This window comes from Lissotriton vulgaris, chromosome 1_1 (assembly GCF_964263255.1).
Source record: "Lissotriton vulgaris chromosome 1_1, aLisVul1.2, whole genome shotgun sequence".
In the NCBI taxonomy this organism is placed as follows: Eukaryota; Metazoa; Chordata; class Amphibia; order Caudata; family Salamandridae; genus Lissotriton; species Lissotriton vulgaris.
In genome coordinates this window covers 782,487,330-782,506,894 of record NC_141685.1, presented here as the reverse complement: position 1 = coordinate 782,506,894, position 19,565 = coordinate 782,487,330, and the positions used below count along the sequence as shown (strand labels likewise).

At 43.5% G+C, this 19,565-nt stretch overlaps 1 protein-coding gene across 1 annotated transcript in view; it reads right to left on the bottom strand.

The window, feature by feature from the left end:
• LOC147747820 (dimethylaniline monooxygenase [N-oxide-forming] 2-like) overlaps positions 1–19,565 on the bottom strand; it is a 286,573-nt gene that overhangs the window by 61,074 nt on the left and 205,934 nt on the right. Inside the window, exon 6 of the mRNA XM_086956221.1 lies at positions 12,265–12,461. Coding sequence (XP_086812347.1) covers positions 12,265–12,461 — 197 coding nt within the window. The remainder of the gene's footprint in view (positions 1–12,264; positions 12,462–19,565) is intronic.

Below are 19,565 nucleotides of genomic sequence, written 5' to 3'. Positions count from 1 at the left end.
CTGTTAACCCCTCCTACTTGTCGACTGTGCATTTCTATATGACCTTATATGTACATAAAACCTTCTTCTGTACTTGTACCGCCTTCTTTTGAGCCCCTGTGTGGGTATAAAAGGACCATGCTCCTTCTGTTCAGTGTGCTACTTCATACATTACCGAAGGGTGCTGTGTGAATGTAGTTCCACCTCATGAGGTTTATTAAACTTTGTATTTTCTATTCCAGTTTCTGTGCCAACTTCTTCCTATTGGTCTGAGGACTCTGTGCAGAGAAGGACGAACCCCTTGCACCGGTAGGCTTGCTGAGGCCCACCACCACACAGTGAAATCAAGGAGGGGGTGACTTGAGTGGCTCTCACCAGGTTCGGTTACCTAAAATCCCTTGCAAACCTCAAACTTTGTCAAACAACACATTTTCCTCACATTTCTGTGATGGAAAGTTCTGGAATCTACGTGGATCCACAAAAGTCTTCCGATAAAAATGGTACCTCACTTGTGTGAGTAGGCCTAGTGCCCGCAACAGGAAATGTCTGAACTAGTTTCATTTTTCTAGTGGCTCCAGCCGGCTCTTGGTTCCACATCCACTTCGTTTGGATATTGAGTTTCCAAATGTTTTATCCATTGTAGTTGTGTTCGGCTGTGAATAGGTCATGTGAGTGACATCATTTTAACCAGCGCACTTTCCAGAAATGCAGTCGCATTCCGGTCAGCACTGGTGCACGGACTTACATACCCCCCACCCCCCGTCTACCGGTTTGGGCACCCCTGTTACTTTAATAAGGGCTATTCACATTTCGTTCCCTGCCATTTTATCTTGCTGATGTGCATGTTCCAGGCTTAAATATTAGTCTTCTCTGAAAAAAATCCACGCGCAACACGTATCCAGTGAAAAACGTTAAAAAGTCTTTGGAAAAGACATTGCTGGTTACAGTTTGTACGGAAGCAATTTAAACCAAAATGGGTGTTCATTATGACTTTTCTGCTGGGAAGGAAACTGTACATTCTAGCATAACTATTTTGTTATTCTGATATGTTTCTTCAAATGCTGAGTGTAGGAAAAAAAGGGAAAAAGAAAAGAAAACAAACGTATCACATTTGTAAACCGCATTCATATGTTTTTCTCCTTTTATTCCTAATTTCTTTCCTTCCACAGAGAGCCGATTTTTTAAAATTCTGCAAGGCACCTTGATCAGAGTGGATTTACCTCAGTTTGTAGGTCTCAGTTCAGAATGCAGCTGGCTGCAAAATGTTTTGCTTAGAAGCATTGAAAATGCTGTGTGTCGCTTGGCGTCCAGCTGCTAAGTACACCACGGGGAAGCGCGATGCCCTGGTGACATGCCTTCTGTGAAGGACTGACTGATTAAGTAAGACCGCGCTTAAAGGCAATTTTTAGAAAATGTATTGATTTATTTATTCAATTTTTGTATTATGGGTCGCTTGACAGCTACGCAAGGAGGAGAGGAAGTCGACAAAAGTGACATTCAAGCAAAGTGAGGCAGGGACTCATGTGTTGGAAGAAAAAGAAAGTGCCAAAAGGGCCCTACTCCACACTCCAGTAGTGGACCAAGGCAAAAGTTTGTCCACTGAGGCTTTCATCGTTGGATCAGTGTATCCAACTTTTAAAGTAGCCCCTTGTAGTATCCCTTTTAGATTGCATCATTGGAATTGTTATGTTTCTTTGTGTGTTCTACATTCTGTATGTGGGAGTTGCTCAGCTCTATCTGGCTTTCCTATCCTGGTGGTTGTACAAGCTGTTTTCTCCTGTGAATAAACTACTACTGCTTCAAGATTGGTTTCCTATTTACTTCATAATTTGGCGACGATCGGGATTTTGAAGAATGACTCATCTTTTGAAGTATTTTTTTTAACTCGAGAAACAGCGTTCACGCATTTCAAAGGTATTTTTTTTTAAATTTCAGTATGTGTAAAATGATTGCACCAGCGGCTGTGATAAATTCTGTGCTTTGATTGCACCTGCGGGAGTGTATTTCTATCATCATTTTTGTATGCCAATTCGTATATTATTTTGGCAGACTTAATTTTATTGCTTCCACAAGGCTAAAGGCTAACCACAGCTGGTGTGTTGTTTCTTTGAAAAGCAAATGCTATTTTCATGAAGTTTTCTAATGCTTTTATTTTCATACCTTAAGACTCTCTGCATCTTTTGAACTTATCCAGAAGTTCCGTTGTGTTTGGGCAAGTTCTTGTTGATGGCTGAGCGAGCCTCGGAATCTCTGTGTCAACATTCTGCACGACGTTTGTCAAAGCGTCCTACGCGTGACGCAGAGGTCAAAGCGTCACACGCTTGAACGTAACGTAGCTGCCATTTTTTTTATTTTTTTATTCTCCGTTTTCCATGAACACGACGCTACGATATGCTGCGCTGTGACAGTTAATTAGACTTAATTTCTCCTCAGCTCTGCCCCACACAACAAACATTTGCATTTGACGAACTGCTGCACTTTTATTCACTTTGCATCAAGCTTTTAGAATCTGTTTGAAGAAACAAATTCGACCACGGTGACTACTTTTATGTTGTTGATTTGTTATTTTATTTCTTCTTTATTGTAAAACTCTTTACATTTTGTACTGTGTTAATTATTTGAAATGTCGAATAACATTGCCTCTCCTCCACATTTTTTACCTACTGCTGGGGATCCTAAGGTGGAGTGGGATTTGTGGTATCCCACATTTCTAGCCTATGTGGATGTAGTGGAGGAAGATGGGTGTTCTCCCAAAAGGAAATTAGCACTATTAAAAATTTGTTTAGGAGGTGCAGGTCTTAAGGAGTTAGAAAATGTACCTCCTATTGAGGGTGCGGATGATTTTAACATTTTTGAGGTCGTAATAAAACAATTAGCTACTAGGTTTGGAAGGAAAATCAACACAGTGATGGAGAGATTTAAGTTTTTTCTAGGGCACAGAAAGACGATGAGTCTATTGCGAACTACATGGCTGCATTACGTACTTTAGCAGGTTCTTGTGCTTTTGAAACAATTAATTTTGAACAGGTATTAAGAGATCAAATTGTGATGAAGACCAAGAGTAAAAAGATACAAGAACGTTTGTGGATGGGGACAGAATCTTCCCTTAATGCTGTATTAAATATCGCTAAAGGCATCGAACAATCAGAGCTTTTTGTTAGTAAGATTAGAGGCCAAGATGTTAAGGACAAGGTAATAATTCCTGAAGTTGCTTTAGTAAAGGATGTTCACAATCCAAAAAAGTTTCCTTTCACTCAAACTAAAAAGGACTATTTTGGAAGGGACAACAAATTCACGGGCAAGAAATCCCAGGTAATTTGTTACAGGTGTGGAGGAAATGATCATGTAGGTAACTACAGAGGTTGCCCAGCATGGAATAAAATTTGTATAAAATGCAAGAAGCCAGGTCAGTTTAGTAAAATGTGTAGATCTCCACAAAAAATAAACTTGTTAACTTGTTCTGAGTATGAAAATCCTGAGGTAATTCAGGAAATCAATACTTTATTATGTGTAGGTGACGCTAAATGCAAAGGCTTTCCCAAAGATAAAATCTTAATTAATGGTATAGAAATGTCGATGCTTATAGACTCGTGTGCCTGATACAGTATAATTGGCAGAGATATTTTTAACAAGTACTGGAATTCTTCAAATTTGCTACCACCTGATGTTCGACCAGGAGGATATACTGGTCAGAAAATTGATCTGGATGGTTTTATGTGGGCGGATATTGAATTTAAAGATAGGAACATTAAAGGCAAAATCTATATTGCATCTAAAGGAGCTTCTATCCTAGGTTGGCCACATCAACACGAGTTGGGAATTAAATTGGATCCCAATGCTTCTCCACCAGTGTATTTAGTACCTCCTGCTGATGATGAGTTCACTGTCCAAATTAAAAGCACATTTCCTAACATTTTTTCTGATACCCTTGGGGAATTTGTACATTTCAAACATAAAATTATTTTAAAGGAGGTGCAATACCAGTTCGACATAAAGTTAGGAATGTATCTTTAGCATACCGGGACAAATTGAAAACTATTTTGTTGGACTTAGTGACTAGAGGAATTATAGAACCAACAGAGTCCTCTCCCTGGGTTTCTCCAGTACTTTTATCCCGTAAGAGCAATGGTGAACTTCGTTTATGTGTTGATCTCCGCAGTTTGAACAGTAAAATTTGGGTTGATAGACATCCGTTACCCCACATTCATGAACTGATTTCTACACTTTCTGGTGCTTGTGTCTTTTCAACCTTAGACTTGGCTAGTGCCTATCACCAAGTGCTACTACATGAGGATTCCAAGTTTCTTACCACTTTTATTACACCAGAGGGCATGTTTCAATTTTGACGCATGCCATTTGGTTTAGCCAGTGCGGCGTATGTATTTTAAAGACTTATGAAAGATGTTTTGGATGGTTGTGATAATGCCATTGCCTTTCAAGATGATATCTTTATCTATGGGAAGAATTTTGAAGATCATGACGAGGAACTCATGTTTGATCATGGTTTTGTAACTAGAGGGGATAAGATAGTTCCTCCTTGTGATTTGAGAGAAAAAATAATTCTTATGGCACATAAAGGCCACATGGGCATGTCTAGCACTAAAAGAAGAATCCGTGAATTCTACTGGTGGCCTGGTATTGATAGAATGGTTGACAAATGGGTCAGTTCATGTTCTCCTTGTGCCAATAGTGACAAGTCAGTTAAACCTTTAGCTGCGAAAATGGATATTTCTCCTATTGAGTTTACTATGTGTCCTTGAAAGAAATTAGGGATTGATATTATTGGTCCTCTTGATTTATCAGATAACAAGACTGTTTTCATCTTGGTGTTGATTGACTATTTCTCTAAATGGCCTGAGTTGAAAGTCGTGGACAAGGTTGGTTCTTCTCAGGTAGTTGAGTTCCTTGATGAAATATTTTGTAGAGAGGGCATTCCAGCTGAGTTAGTATCGGATGATGGTCCACAATTTATTAGTAGAGAGTTTTCTTCTTTCCTTGATAGGTGTGGTGTAGTGCACAAAAGGGTGTCTAATTACAATCCTCAGGCCAATCGTCAAACGGAAAGCTTCAATAGAGTTATTAAGGAATCCATTCAACTGGCTGTTAAAAGCAAGTTAGATTGGAAGAAAACCCTTTGTGCGTCTCTTTTGCCTTACTACACTTCTCCCAATTCAGTTACGGGTATATCCCCGTTTGAATTGTTAAAAGGTAGGCAATCTGGTTCAAAGCTTTTACATTGGTGGATGAAGATGAAGATTCCTTGTGAGTCTTCTTTTGATCCTTCCAAGATTAGAGATAAGGTTTTGAAATATCAGGAAAAGATGAGGTGTCCCTCTGGTCGTTTAAGTGATCATAGATCAAGGATTAAAGTTGGTGACTTTGTGAGAGTCAAATTTGGAAGAACTTCTGGTTCTAAGTGGAACAAATGGTCTGATCCTTGTAGAGTTATAGAAGTTTTCAGCAAAGCTGTTAGGGTTGATGGTGGTAAAGTGTGGAACTTCCGAAGGGTTTCTTTATGCAGAGCTTCTGATTTTAAAATGAGTCCTCAACCCTCTTCATCTGATTCTAATTGTAATTCCTATCCAGCTCTTTTGGACACGTTTGGTGGTGATTTACAAAGTTCAACTAGGAATAACGATGAGATTTTTTCAAACTTGTTGGACTCTTTTGGGCAAGGGTCTTTAGGTTCTGATGTTGTGTATGATAATCTTGCTCAAGAATGTATTCCTAGTGGATGTGCTGCCAACTGTAGTGCGGATAAGTTGAATGTTCAATCTAGTGATGTTCCCTTAAGGAAAAGTTCTTGTGTTAAACATACTCCTGTTAAATTGAGTGATTTCATTCATTAATTTTTATATATATATATACATTTTTTAGGGGGGAAGGTGTGTAGTATCCTTTTTAGATTGCATCATTGGAATTGTTATTTTTTTTGTGTGTTCTACATTCTGTATGTGGGAGTTGCTCAGATCTACCTGGCTTTCCTATCCTGGTGGTTGTACAAGCTGTTTTCTCCTGTGAATAAACTACTACTGCTTCAAGATTGGTTTCCTAATTACTTCACCCCTCTATCCCAGAGGCCAACTGGAACATGGTACAGTGGCACATTGCCAGTTCCGCCATGTGACTATGTTATTCCCCAGTAGTTCAAGTCACCTCTGAGTTCCATGCCCTCATAAAAGGATGTGCCTGCATCCTATTCTTTCAATATAATGGCTTGTGTAAGTAAGTGTCTCGGTGAGGAGTCGCTGAGAAGGTCTGGTGTGTCCGCTTCTTGACTGCCTGAAGAAAGGACGACTCCTCTCAGTAGCCTCAGTGCCTCACTGCACAGAAGATCTAATATATGTGAACGTTGACGAGTGTCTTCTTAAAATTGCTCCAGCTAAGAGGGAATCGCTCATGAAAGGTTCAAAAATCCTCTTTGTCAGGTCTGATTGAAAATGAATATTAGTACCAAGGAGAATAGCAAGAAAGCAAACTCCTGCTAACATCGAAAATGAGAAAACAGTAGTGAAAATGTATTGAGAAGAGTCATTTTGTAGAGCATTCTAACATCACAGAGCACAATTCAGGGACAAAAAAGGTATTGTAAGGGTGATGCATGTGACAAAAAATAGGCTAAAAAAATGTGTTGTGATTCACCCTTGTTTTTAAAAGGGCCTTAAAACTGGCATGGCTGGAATATATTCTGCCTTTTCTTGCATTGGTAACCTCTGTTAATATTCACTAGGCAAAACAATATCATGGAGAGAACAAATTATAAGGTTTGTCTATGCTCTTTTTCTGGAAATCATGATTCTTACATGGGAAACAAACAACTTCAAGATTGACATATGTCGACTAGTGTTGCTTTTCACAATCCAAACGCCACTCACACCCATACTCCAGGAAGCTTGAGCAGCACCCCTCTGGGTGAACATGTGAAAGGTGAAATCATCTTAGTTCATGTGGTGCAATGACTGGGTGCTTTGCTGAGTCCAGCATCTCAGAAACATGTTGCCTGGCAATGGGAGAAGTATTTATACCGCTTCAGCTCACAAAGGGCTACTCAAGGCAGCAGCAATTCAATACATATTTTGTAAAGTATGTTTTTTGTAAGCTGTCATGTATGTGTTGAATGGCTAAATACTTATAAGGTACAAAAGGCGAGACAGATTGCATTGCAAATGCTTGTTTAGTTCTGCTATGTCGACTGTTTGGATTGTTGTTGTTTGATGAATGTTGTGGCAGGTTGCGTATGGCTGTTCTTCATTTATTTGCTTTGAAAAACAGTGAATGTGTTGAGCACTTTTTCTGTAAGACCTGTGCCAGTGTTGCACCTGGTCATGGCATGGTGTTGTTGGATGAAACATGTTACATGATGTGCCAGGGATTTCACCAGGAACAGGCAGTCAGCGTTAAAAGGTGATGGACTGAGATGATGTCAATATTGCTTCTGGAATTTTTTTAATTGAGGATCTTACTCTGGTAACTAAGATGTACTTTAATTAACCTTCTATCTTTAGCCTTTACTGTTTGAACCCATCAACATGAAAAATGTGTAATCACGAAAGCTGGCTTTGACAGTGACCTTAAATTGAAATGCTTAACATTTGTTTACAACAAACTGCCTTTTGATGTAATTGTTATATAATTCCTGTTAGATCTGGGGCTCTCTAGTTGGCACAGGTAGGTACCACTGTCCAAATAGGGACCCTTGCTTCTTGTCAGGGTAAGGATGATACACTCTTCAGATAACCCCTGCTTTACCCCCTTGGTAGCCTGACATGAGCAGTCAGGCTTATCAAAGGCAAAGTGTAAAGTATTTGTACCAACACTCACAGTAACACAGTGAAAACACCACAAATGGACTCCACAACAGTTTAGGAAAAATAGAAGTACTTAATCTAAACTAAACAAGACCAAAACGACAAAAATCCAACATACACAGTTCAAGAATATGGTTTCAAAAGAGTTCTTAAGTTTGCGTTAAAATATTCCACAGTTGCGTCACGTTTTAGCCAACAGCACCTTTAGATGCGACAAAAGTTCCAAGTGAAAGCTGCATTGTTGAAAAACAAGCGATGGGTCACTTCTGAGACCCTGGGGAGGCGATGCGACAACCCCGCTTGATACAGCGGGCGTGTTGCGGTGACTCCGGTCTGTATAGGGAGGGATGCGATACCTTGTGTGGATTCCGGTGCACAGGTTTTGTAGGAAGCGTCTCGCAAAGGTACGTTGCGACGATCTTCGGGACGGCGACGATCTCAGGTGCGGCGACAATGCGCGGCGCAGCATCGATCTTCTTCTCTCGCGGCCCCTCGATGCGATGGCTCTGCGAGGACTCTTGCAGCAACGTGATGCGGTCCGCAAGCAAGCGGTGACGACAGGCTCTGCGATGATACTCACAGTGATGGTAATCATCCCGTACCGGAGCGATGCGTTCCGCTAGCGAAGGATGCGTTGGTTCTTGCAGCGGCAACAGGCGTTACGATGATCTCGATCTACGTAGCGGAGGGAATTTCCTCGCAATGACGGGGATGCGCCCCGCAAGCGAGCGATGCATGAAACTTGGTAGAAAGACTCAGTTTCTTCTTGACAGCTTTCCAGCCAACAGGTACAACTTCCAGAAGCACCACAACTGGCCCAATCACTCTAGGAAGGACAAAACTCTCTCAATACAGTTCAGGAGGGAAGCTGGGGGGAAATTCCTTTTGTTCCTGGGACTTCTTAAAAGGGAGCCAGCTCTACTCAGGCCCTTGGAGATCTCTTCAAGCAAGGGGACACAGCACAAAGCAAAGTCCTTCCCCTCTCCTTGGCAGCAATGCAGGTCAGCCCTCAAACACACAGAAGGACAGTCCTTCCTCTTCCGTCTTCCAGCTTTCTCCTTGGCAGAGGTTCCTTCTTGATTCCAGGATGATCTAATTTTCTGTAGTCTGGGGTTCTATACTTATACCCCTAAAAGTCTTTGGACGAGATGTAGGTGGCCCATTATCAGTCGGTAACGGACGAAATTAACGCATTTCAACCGTTACCGACCGGTAATAGGCTTTTCTTATGTAGGAGGCCGAAATTAAGGAATCGGTAATTTAAGGAATCGGTAAATTACCGATTTCTTAAATACCGATCCAGTAAATTACCGAATTCCTAATGTAGGGAGCACTTAAATGAGTGCATATCCCATGTTAGGATTCGTTATTTACCACCAACTACAAGTTGGTGGTAAATAACAGAAAAAAAACAAAAAAATAATTTAATGCAAGTTGCTTCAGTGCCATGTTGCAGACATACATGCCCTTAGGGCATGTATGTCTGCAACATGTGCACCCATAAACAATTGAGGGGTGCAACAGGGTGTCAAAGTGACACCGTGCCACCCTCAATGTTTCCCCCTTTTTTCCGAATCGGTATTTACCGATTCGTTAATTGACATTCATTCCTATGGGCCTCCAGGCACAAATACCGATTCAGTAAATGTTTACCGAATTTCTAGCTACATAGCATTTACCGATTCGTAAATGCTGAATCGGTAAAAGTCGGTATTTACGAATCGGTAAATACTATTTACCTACATCTAGCTCTTTGTTCCCTTTGTGCAGGTCTGAACCAGTTCTGGGTGTTCCTTGGGCCCTTTGTTTTCCTGGCCTCTCCTTCCCTTTCAGAGAAAGGGGCAGGGTCGTCCGCCGCCCAGCAGGAGGTGGAGCCAGCATTGTGGAGGGCAGGCACAGCCCTATTCAGGCTCAGTTGCTACCCATTCCCACCAGTCTAGATGCAGAAGGAGCTTTCCAGCCCAGGGATGGCCCACTCAGCCTCTGGGAGCTACCCAGCCCCTGCCACTCACAAACCAGACAGGCAATTCCCAAATAGGCCAAGGCACACAGAAAGGTCAGACAAGAGAACAGCAACTTTCTATAAGTGCTGTTCTAAAACACAGGATTTAAAAACCACCTTTCCTAAAAGATGTGTTATTAAATTCTGAGTTCAGGGATACCAGACTGTTATGTCAAAGTGCCCAACGCATCTAAAGTAGCAAAAACAACATCCAGCATAGCATCAAAAATACAGGATCTAGAGGCACAAAGACAGGGGAAACCACGCCAAGGATGCCAGGTCTAACAATTCCACAGGTATTCAACATATCTGGAACCAAAACTTTTTCATAAGAAGGAACAAGAGACCAAATAGGTGTTTGAGCGAAAATGTTGGTAAAGCCATATATTATAAGGAGTAGCACAACCTATGCACTAAGTCAAAGGATATTGCAAAGCACCTTGAAGCTCTGTGATCTTATAACGGCTCATAGTCATAAAAGCTCTTCCTCCATTTAGTCTGAGAACTAACTCTTTGGTGCCTTAATGTCTTAATGTTCTATGGTAGGGCTAATTTGTTCCATGGATAAATAGATGGATTGAACATGATTACTGAATCGAAAATGATAGTAGGCTTTCTTAACAAACCCCAACCTGTAAGTGTGACTATTTTTTTTAAATTTGGTAAGCACAAAGCTGTATTGACGTGAATACAGAACTTCATTACTTCCAGGTATAACTATTTAGGGCAGGTGGCAGAGGAACAGAGCATGGGGTGCAGCCGCGGCCCGTGGATGGAGTTCCGTGGGGCAGGCAGGTGGGGCGGGGGAGGAGGAGGGGTAGGGTGGGGGGTGATAAACACCGGAATATGGATGATTGCAGAAAAGTAAACAATTAAATGAATAAAATGAATTTCGTTCTGTGCCCGGCATTGCAAAATGCGATGCAGGGCTCGCTATGAAATTTGTTGCAATCATCAATATTCCAGTGTTTATCACCCCCCACCCTGCCCCTCCCCTGCCCCGCCTGTCTGCCCCACCGGAACTCCCTCCACGGGCCACGGCCTATGGGGTGGTGGGTCGAGTGAATCACATGATTTGTACAAGTTGAACACATGGGGCCACATTTACAATAGAATGGTGCGGCACGGTGCCGAAAGCAATTTTGCAGCGCCACGCTCCTACATCTAAAAGTGCAGGAATGCACAGTATTCACAAGAATACGATGCATTCCTGTACTCATTCCTGCGCTAAAAAAGCAGCCTAGCACCAACGCAGGCACTTTTGCGCCATGTTTCAAGGGTGCCTGCATTGTGGGTATGATTTATTTTAGGCAGGGACACATTTCTGCTCAAAATCAATCAATGGAGGCAATTTCCTCCTTCTTTGTGTGCTGCAGAATGCAGCACACAGAGAAAGAGGACAAAATGAGGAGCAATAAGGATATTTCACCTTGTTGCACCTTCCTGACACCACCCATAGGGCGGCGTTAGAATCTGATGCATTCCCAGGTTTACAATTCCTCGTAAATCTGAGAATGCTTCATATTCCATGATTGTTGAATGGGAACACCAACAGCAACATCCATGGAATGCCCATTTCACGCAGTGTTCTGCGTGAAAGAGGCACATATCTACAAGCCATGAAAAGCCACGCAAAGTGGCTTTGCGTGGCCTTGTAAATATGCTGCGGCACATTGTGCCACGAGAGCATCTAAAAAGTGATGCATCAGCGGTGCATAAGGGCCACTAGGGCCTCGTAAATGAGGCTCATGGGGGCTTATTGACATGCCCCTTGCACCACCGTTATGTCACTTTTTCCCATATTGAAAGTGACGCACCAGCGGAGCAAGGGGCTTGTAAATAAACCCTGAGATTGTGAAAGGGGGGTTGGTGCCAGTGAGTGGAGGAGGGTGCTTCACTTTATTTATGAATGTCAAAAGATCTGCTGTGCATCTGATGTGCATCCTATTGCATTGCTTGCAGTACTGAGGGATGCTGCTGAGAAAAAGCACTCTGGAGTAGAAGTTTGTTTTTTAGAGGTCACGTGTCTCCAAAGTGAAGCTCCTTTTAGCGGCTTGATGTTTAAGTGCAATTTCCAGGGAGAATGGCTTACTTGGTTAGTACTGAGCTATGCGTATGCGTGGCTTGATTTCCTTTATCTCACTGGTAGGTATTATTTGTGTGGCCTATTGCTCGTACTGCTAGTAAGAGTGGCAGTGGATCTTTAGATCTAAGGGATCTCTAGAAGTCTGCATGTATGTATTGTGTGTTTCTTTGTATTGTGAGGAGTTCAAGAAGCTCCCTTAAAATGCCAAAAGAATAAAAAATAAATATATTTTCTGTAATTTAGATTTTAACTGTGTGAACATATTTTATTAACAAAATGTACAGAAACACCCAGTTTGATCTCTTGGGTACGCTGTTTGGTGACACCCCTTGGTGGCCAACATTTTGAAAGGGAAATGATCTGGGTAAACTCATTTCTGTAATACATGCCTGTCACGCTGCAATCCATAGGTTTCTTGGTCAAACCACTGATTGAGCTTCCTCTCAAACATCCAGTTTATTATAGGAGCTGGGAGCGACAACCGAAGCCAAGTCTTGAACCTTGTGGTCATCAGAATGTCAAAGGGGAAGCCATTATCACCAACACGGCTGAACAGCCAACCCCCTCTCTTGGTGCTGATGAAGACCTGCAAAGTAAAGCAGAGATCAGGCCATGCCTTCCCTTCAAACTTGTAACAGTCAATTGTGCTCAGCCCTTACATATTAATGGAACTTCATGAACTGAATGAATATAGTAGGGCATTGTGTGTGCTTCTGAATGTTGTGTTTGACACCAAGTTACATGACAAGATGTCAATACCACATGTTACATAGGTCCTAAAAGAAAGACTAACAGATGACCCCATGTCATCATAGACACAGTGATCCAGTCCAAAACCAAGGTGAAACAGCAAGCCAAACATCTACAAAACAATGTACATGTGAAGCCCTCCCCCAGAGCAAAAGTCCCCCACAAAGAGTCCAATGTGTTGAGTATTATACTCATGCGATGTGCACCTCCACCACTCCTGCTGTTTCCAGAGAGCAGTCACCAAGACCAATGTTAAATCAATCGCAAATGTGGATTGCACCACCAATTCCAAGTTCCAAAGTGGTTAAGTCCATCCAAGGATGCGGACCATGGCGGACTGAACTTTGATGCTGCGTGGCACAGGAGCCGAGTAATACTTGAACTTAACCTGGATACAGGAGGGATCAGTTCTAAAGAAAGGCATACACTGTGGTGCAGGAACCTTACAGTGTTGTTTTAAATATCACCGATCGTTGAACAACATACCTAGATAATAGGCCCTGAGAAAGTCTACGGAATTTGGACGAAACGCTTTGGCTGTTTGGCTGTTTTAATTAAAATCTCAAAGTGAAGAATAAAGAAATTTTGTGATACAAATATTGGATGGACTTAAACACTTTGGAATTTGGAATTGGTGGTGCAATCCACATTTGTGATTGATTTAACAGTAATTCAGTCCTAGCCTTTTACTTATTTAACAATCTAATGCACCCTCGGAGCTCGAGTCCTGCTTGACTTCAATTGAACCAAATGTGTGGTTTAGATATTCCTTGTTAGAAATTGTGTTTTTGGTTGACTGGGAAATGACACAAAGTCATGCAGCAACCACAATCCTAGTCAGGGTAAGAAGCAGTTAAACCCTTAATTAACCTGTGCTCACCCTCTGGTAGCTTCGCACAGAGCAGTCAGGCTTAACTAAAAGGCAATATGTAAAGTATCTGTGCAACACTTCAAACAGTAAAACAACAGAAAAAACACAAAAGGATCTCACACTAGGTTTGAAAAATATAATTTAATTTAATAAATAAAACAGGACAAAAGTGACAAAAATCCAATAAGTAGAACTTAAGATATGAATTGTTAAGGAAAAAACTGCTGAGATGCGGAGATTCGGCAAAGTTGAGAATGCCGTCAACGGAGATGCAGAGACCCTCTGCAGTTACAAAGGCGATCTGTCTGGGCTGAGCCACGCAGTAGAGACGATACGGCGGATCTGGTCACATAACCAGAGCGATGGGCCAGTTCCAATCCACACAACACGGGGGATGAGCTGGTTCTTATCCATGCAATGGTGCTGATGCACTAGTTTAATTGGGGTGTCACTACTTGGCAGGGCACACTCACAGATCCCTGCTTAGGCCTCTTGTTATTCTTTCTCTCTTAGCCCCGGGATACTCTTCTGAGTGGCTGTGCGCTTTATAAATCCAGCTATAACGGATGACAGAGTTTAGGTGCAAAAGCAGATAGTTTGGAAGTCTTTCCTGTTTGTGAGGTCAGCCAGCTAGCCCATGGAGTTACTCTGGTTTCAAGTGATGCAGGTCTAGTCCTTTTCACCCAGGCAGGGAAACTGCAGGCAGCAGGGTAGCACAGCACGGCAAGAGTCCGGCAAAGTAGCAGTCAAGCAGAGTGGCAGTCCTTCAGCAGCACAACAGTCCTTCATACTGGCAGAGTTTTCATAGGTCCAGAAGTGAACTGAAGTGGTGGTGTCAGAGGTCCAGTATGTATAACCAGTTGTGCCTTTGAAGTGGGGGAAACATTGAAGACAGGTCTTTGAAGTGCAGTGAGGTCCTCACTTCCTGCCCTGGCTACAGACTCACCACAGAGGGGTATGGAGCCCTTTGTGTGGGGACAGGATAGTGCCTCTTCAGGTGTAAGTGAGGCTAGACTGGGTCCAGCTTCCACCTATCCTCCATCATGGATGGCCCATCAAGTCACACCTAAGCTCTCATAGTTTGTAGCTGTTTAGGAGAAATACACCCTTCCCATATGTATATCAAGGACAGGCATCAGGAACCAAATGGCTAAAGAAAATGCCAACTTTCTAAAAGTGGTATTTTCATAATTGCTATTTATAATCCGACTTCACCATACGTAGTGATTTTAAATTGTGATTCCAGAGACACCAAACTTGAAAAGCCTATCTCTTCATAATATAGAATTAAACTTAAAAGAATGTAATCCCAATGTTATCCTATGGGAGAGACATGCCTTGCTGAAGTGAGGAACGAATTTGAGAGTATCTCACTACCAGAACACGTAAAACTTAAAACTGCATGTCTTGCCTTTAAAATACATTGCACCCTGCCCTGTGGGTTGTCCAGGGCCTCCTTTAGGGGTGTCTTGTATTCATAAAAAGGTACGGGTTGTGCCTGACAAAAGGCTTATTTCACCCGGTCGAAATGGCAGTGTAAACAGCACACACAGGCTCTGCAATTGAAGGCCTGAGACATGGGCAGAAGGCTACATAAGTGGGTTGCCCAATAAGTGCTTCATTTACTGGCCCTGAGCACATGAAGTGCACTTTACCAGGGACTTATAAGTAAATTAAATATGTAAACTGGGAACGAGCCAATATTAGCATGTTTAGGGAAGAGAGCACAAGCACCACAAGCACTTTAGCATTGATTAGCAGTGATAAAGTGCACAGAACCTTAAAGCCAGTAAGAACGAGGTCAGAAAAATGGAGGAGGTCTGCAAAAGGTTGGTGAGAAGAACACCCCAAGGCTGTCAGGTCTAACACTCCTTCATTTGCCCACTCAAGAGATTGTTGTGAAATCCTTATCCCACATAAATCTCATTTTATGGAAGCTCTTCCTGCCTGTGTCAGGCTTAGATTGTTGTTTTATTTCAATGTGAGGGTGAGATCTTGGTGTAAGAGTGATTTAATAATTAAACAAGGCTATTCATTGGTGACCATTCCTGGTTGGTTACCTTTTCATCCTGTATCATTTGCAGGTACTGACACGACTGTGCTTGCTTTTAAAGTTACTGACAGATCAAGTCAGCCTGTCTGTTTTCGGTCACTTTTTTCTGCCCACTGAGATTGGGATGAGCCCAAGACCGTTGGAAATATGCTAGAACTGATTCAATGAGTCTGGCATACATCTTATTTGGATATGATTCGAGAGGAGGCTGATGCTGGCATTTTCCCTGGCCTAGCATGTTGGTGGTACTGGAAGTAGCCAGGACCAGGCTGCGATCCACGCATGGAGAGTGATAAGTAATAAATGTGGAAGCACTAAGTGATGGTTTGACACCTCGGGGCATCCAGCAGCATCAAGGAAGGCTAATCACCACGAGGTGGGAATTTCACATGAGTACTGCTGTAGGATTGCTGAGCGTATTTATACCTTCGTTCAAACTGATGAGAGCATCGGGTAATCTAAGTGTGCAGAAAATAGAGTAAGAGCACTACCTCAGAGAAGCATCGTTGCACGTCTTGCAGTTTATGGGGTAGTACGTTTTGTTAAAGGATGTTGCAATATGTTTTTGAAGGTCAGACTCAGCATTCCTGGGGCATGCTTCAGGACTGTAGTCCTGTCACAGCTCCAAGAGACACCTAGATCACCTGCACTTGGATAGCATTAGGCTTTACACTAACTTTGCCTTAATTTTTATGAGTGTATAGAGTGTTGCTGTTTGTTGAAAACTACTCTCTGTTTCAGTTAAAAGTAAGTAAATCAGTCTTTATCGTTAGCAGCATAAATAGCCAATCTGGCATAGGTCCATTAGTGTGGGAAGTGTGTCAACCAATGGCTTGTCTCTGCAGTTTCTTCCTAAGGTGTTCTTAGACTATTGTGGTTCTGCAAACATATATTGCACAATAGGAAACTATGCACACACCCTCATGGAGGTGCTGTTATCTTACTCTTTTCCACTGACTCTCTTGCTTCACTTCAAAAAAGTAAAAATACACTTTATTTATAAAGTATTTAAAGTTCATGTGGAAGTGTGATAAAACTAAGTACTGGGTTGATATGTGTCAAAGGTTAGTTGAGTGGTTTACAGTTCCCACTCGATCCTAGTGAGGCCATAAAGGGGTAGGTCTCCCCATAGCTGAACTGTGTGGCATGCAGAACAAGATCTTATTGTGTACTATTATCTGTCGGAAAGCAGATCAGGAGGCATGATTTACCACTAGTGGCTTGGTGTTTGTAGGGACGTCATACTCCAAACTCTCTTGTGCTGAGTCTATTTCAAGCAAGGGAGGCTGGTGGCGTTCACCAGGGCCGGTCCTAGGCATGGGCGGTATGGGCAGCTGCCCAGGGCCTCGCGCTCAGGGGGCCCCGCCGCCGGCCCCGCAGTTGCGGGGAATAAATGGTAATGGAAACAGAAGCGCTGCGCGCGCACAGCACAGTGCTGCACTCAGGCAGTATGACAGAAGCAGGAAGGGAACTAGTCCGTCACTAGTCTGCGCACACACGCACCCCACCCCACCACCTAGCTTAGTGGTGGTGATGTGCGCAGTACGCGGGCGTCAGGCCTTCTGGCCTTGCTTCTTGATTCATGCGGGTGACAGTGGGTCCCAGGGCTGTCAATCTGGTAGCGCGCGAAAGCGCTACCAATGACGGCCCTGGACATGATTTTTGGCCAGCCCCCGCTCTGCTGTGTGCGATGCGCAGCATGCACGCACGCCATACGCGAGGAGCAGGGTAAAGTCGGGACTCGCATCGGGCCGCAAGAGTCGGTTCGGGCCTCCTCGTTGAGTACAATAAGGTAAGAGAAGACCTGCTCCGCTCCTGCTAATATATTATAATAAATTATAAATACATACAAGATACTACTACATACTACTTGCTATACTGTACTGTACCTGTCCTGCACTGCGCACATACTATACTTGCACACTGCTGCTGGGCCTGCTGCCAATCCTTCCTTAAAGTAAGCCAGCCAGATCTCATCCCACCCCGCCATTCGACATTTCCTTCCTGGCTCGCCACTTGTGAGAGAAGCGATGATTGCGAATGAAAGAGTTCTGAAAGTGAGAGGCCTCTTTTTTTATTTTTTTACAGATACTTGTAAACGGAGATTCCTCTCTCCTTTCATTTATTGCCCTAGTCAAGGCTCTGGGTCCGGAAACGTTTCCCGCCGCAGTTGCTCCTGTGTGTGCCCACTGCCGGTGGCGCAGTCAAACTCTGGCTCTGCAGCAATCGCCTGACCTCTCGCCCCTGGAAGTCCCGTGTGAGGACACGGGTTACTTCTTGCTTGACTCCACACATCATTTAATGAGGTGTCTTTTCAGTGTCCCGGGGTTGTGTCTTCACTGCAATTTGCTGTCTGCCTGATTAGGTTGTTTGCCCATTTTTCGTTTGCAACGTTCAAGATACTGTTTGTAATTAAATAGAGGCTACCTACATTTGTGTTTAATAGCGGTAATAGCTCTTGCTTGCTCTCATGACTGTGACCTTCAATTTTAATCAAAGTACGGTTCTGAATGTATCTACAGGACCTTGTGTGCACTCTATCTGTGCTCCCACCAACAGAGATGGGTGACTCCCTCACCAGTCTAGGCAGATTTGGTGGCGTCTGATTCTATAGTGCAGGAATAAATGCCCTTTTCGTTGTTCCCCTGGGAGAAGGTCTGCCCAACAAAATCCACTCCATTCCAATATAAATGAAGTAATCTCCTTCTTTCTAAACAGACGGGTTATTCATGTAATGTGTGCCTAATGTGATTGTGGTTGTATGCTCCATGCTTTTGTGTCCTTGTGCTGCATAGACAGTGTTGTCATCTAGCCTAGGGACCACGTGCTGCAGTACACTTTGGGGCCACCCTCCATCCTGCGTTCAGAATGTCACATTCAATTCTAGGGTTCATTGGCAAAGCCCTGTAACAATGTCTCAGAGTTTAGAAAATTCTTATTTTGTGTCCCCTGGCGCAGAGTCTGCTTTAGAACACAGCACTGGTTAGAACTGGATTGGTTGCCTGCGTAGCTTTTTCTGCAGGTCTTTCCTAACAACAAGCTACCCCTACTTGGGATAACAACATGGTTTCCCACCCAATAATCAGAGAAGAGGGTATGCAGTTCTTATAGGGGTAAGGGGACATGGAGGGAGAGATGCACACTAATTGCTCGTGGAGACCAGAGCCGGGCCGTATACATGCATCACGACACCAGCGCCTGCTGACTTTGGTTTCTCTTTTTTTACTCCAGAATTTGAATGGTTTTTTAACACGTTCCATGCTGATGACGGAACCGCTCCGTCATCAGCTGCGGTTGGGCTGTGCTGATGACGGAGCGGTTCCGTCATGGCCCGGCCGCCGCTCCTGCGCGGCGCGTTCTATTGAGCGGGGCGGGCCATGACGGAACCACTCCGTCACGAGCACAGCTCAACCGCGGCTGGTGACGGAGTGGTTCTGTCACCAGCATGCGGCCGCCGCGCGGCCGCCACGCCCTGTTAGCGCTGCGGTGGAATAGCCGCCCCAGCGAAAGGGTTAAGGACTTCCAACATGTTTTGTACTCTGGCTGTGTTAGGGATATATATCTTCACCGAATGCCACCGAAACCTACTGGTTTCAGTCATCATTGCTGCACCTGCGGAAAAGCATGTGTCTGTCTGCATGTGTGTTTGCTCACCTGTTTTCCATTCCCTCTCCTTTTTGTCCATGTTACTGATATCCACATTAGTTTGCTTCAGTGATGCCAAATAACTAAGATCAAAAGTCCTGCGAAGTCACTTTCTGTGATGTCACTTCTTGCGACGCAATATGCAATTAGAGGGGCCTCACATCTTCCCTTTCGCCCGGGGCCTCAGAAAGCCGAGGACCGGCTTTTAGCGCAGCCTGGAGAAAGGCCCCTGGCAACGAAACTGCAAATCCCAAGAGCCCTTGATCTCCCACAATGTTTGGAGATGTAGTCTGCCATCCTGGGTTATCAGGTAAACCTTCCCTCATGTTGCACAGTGAACCTTCTGAGCAATTGTATTACAATGTTTCTGC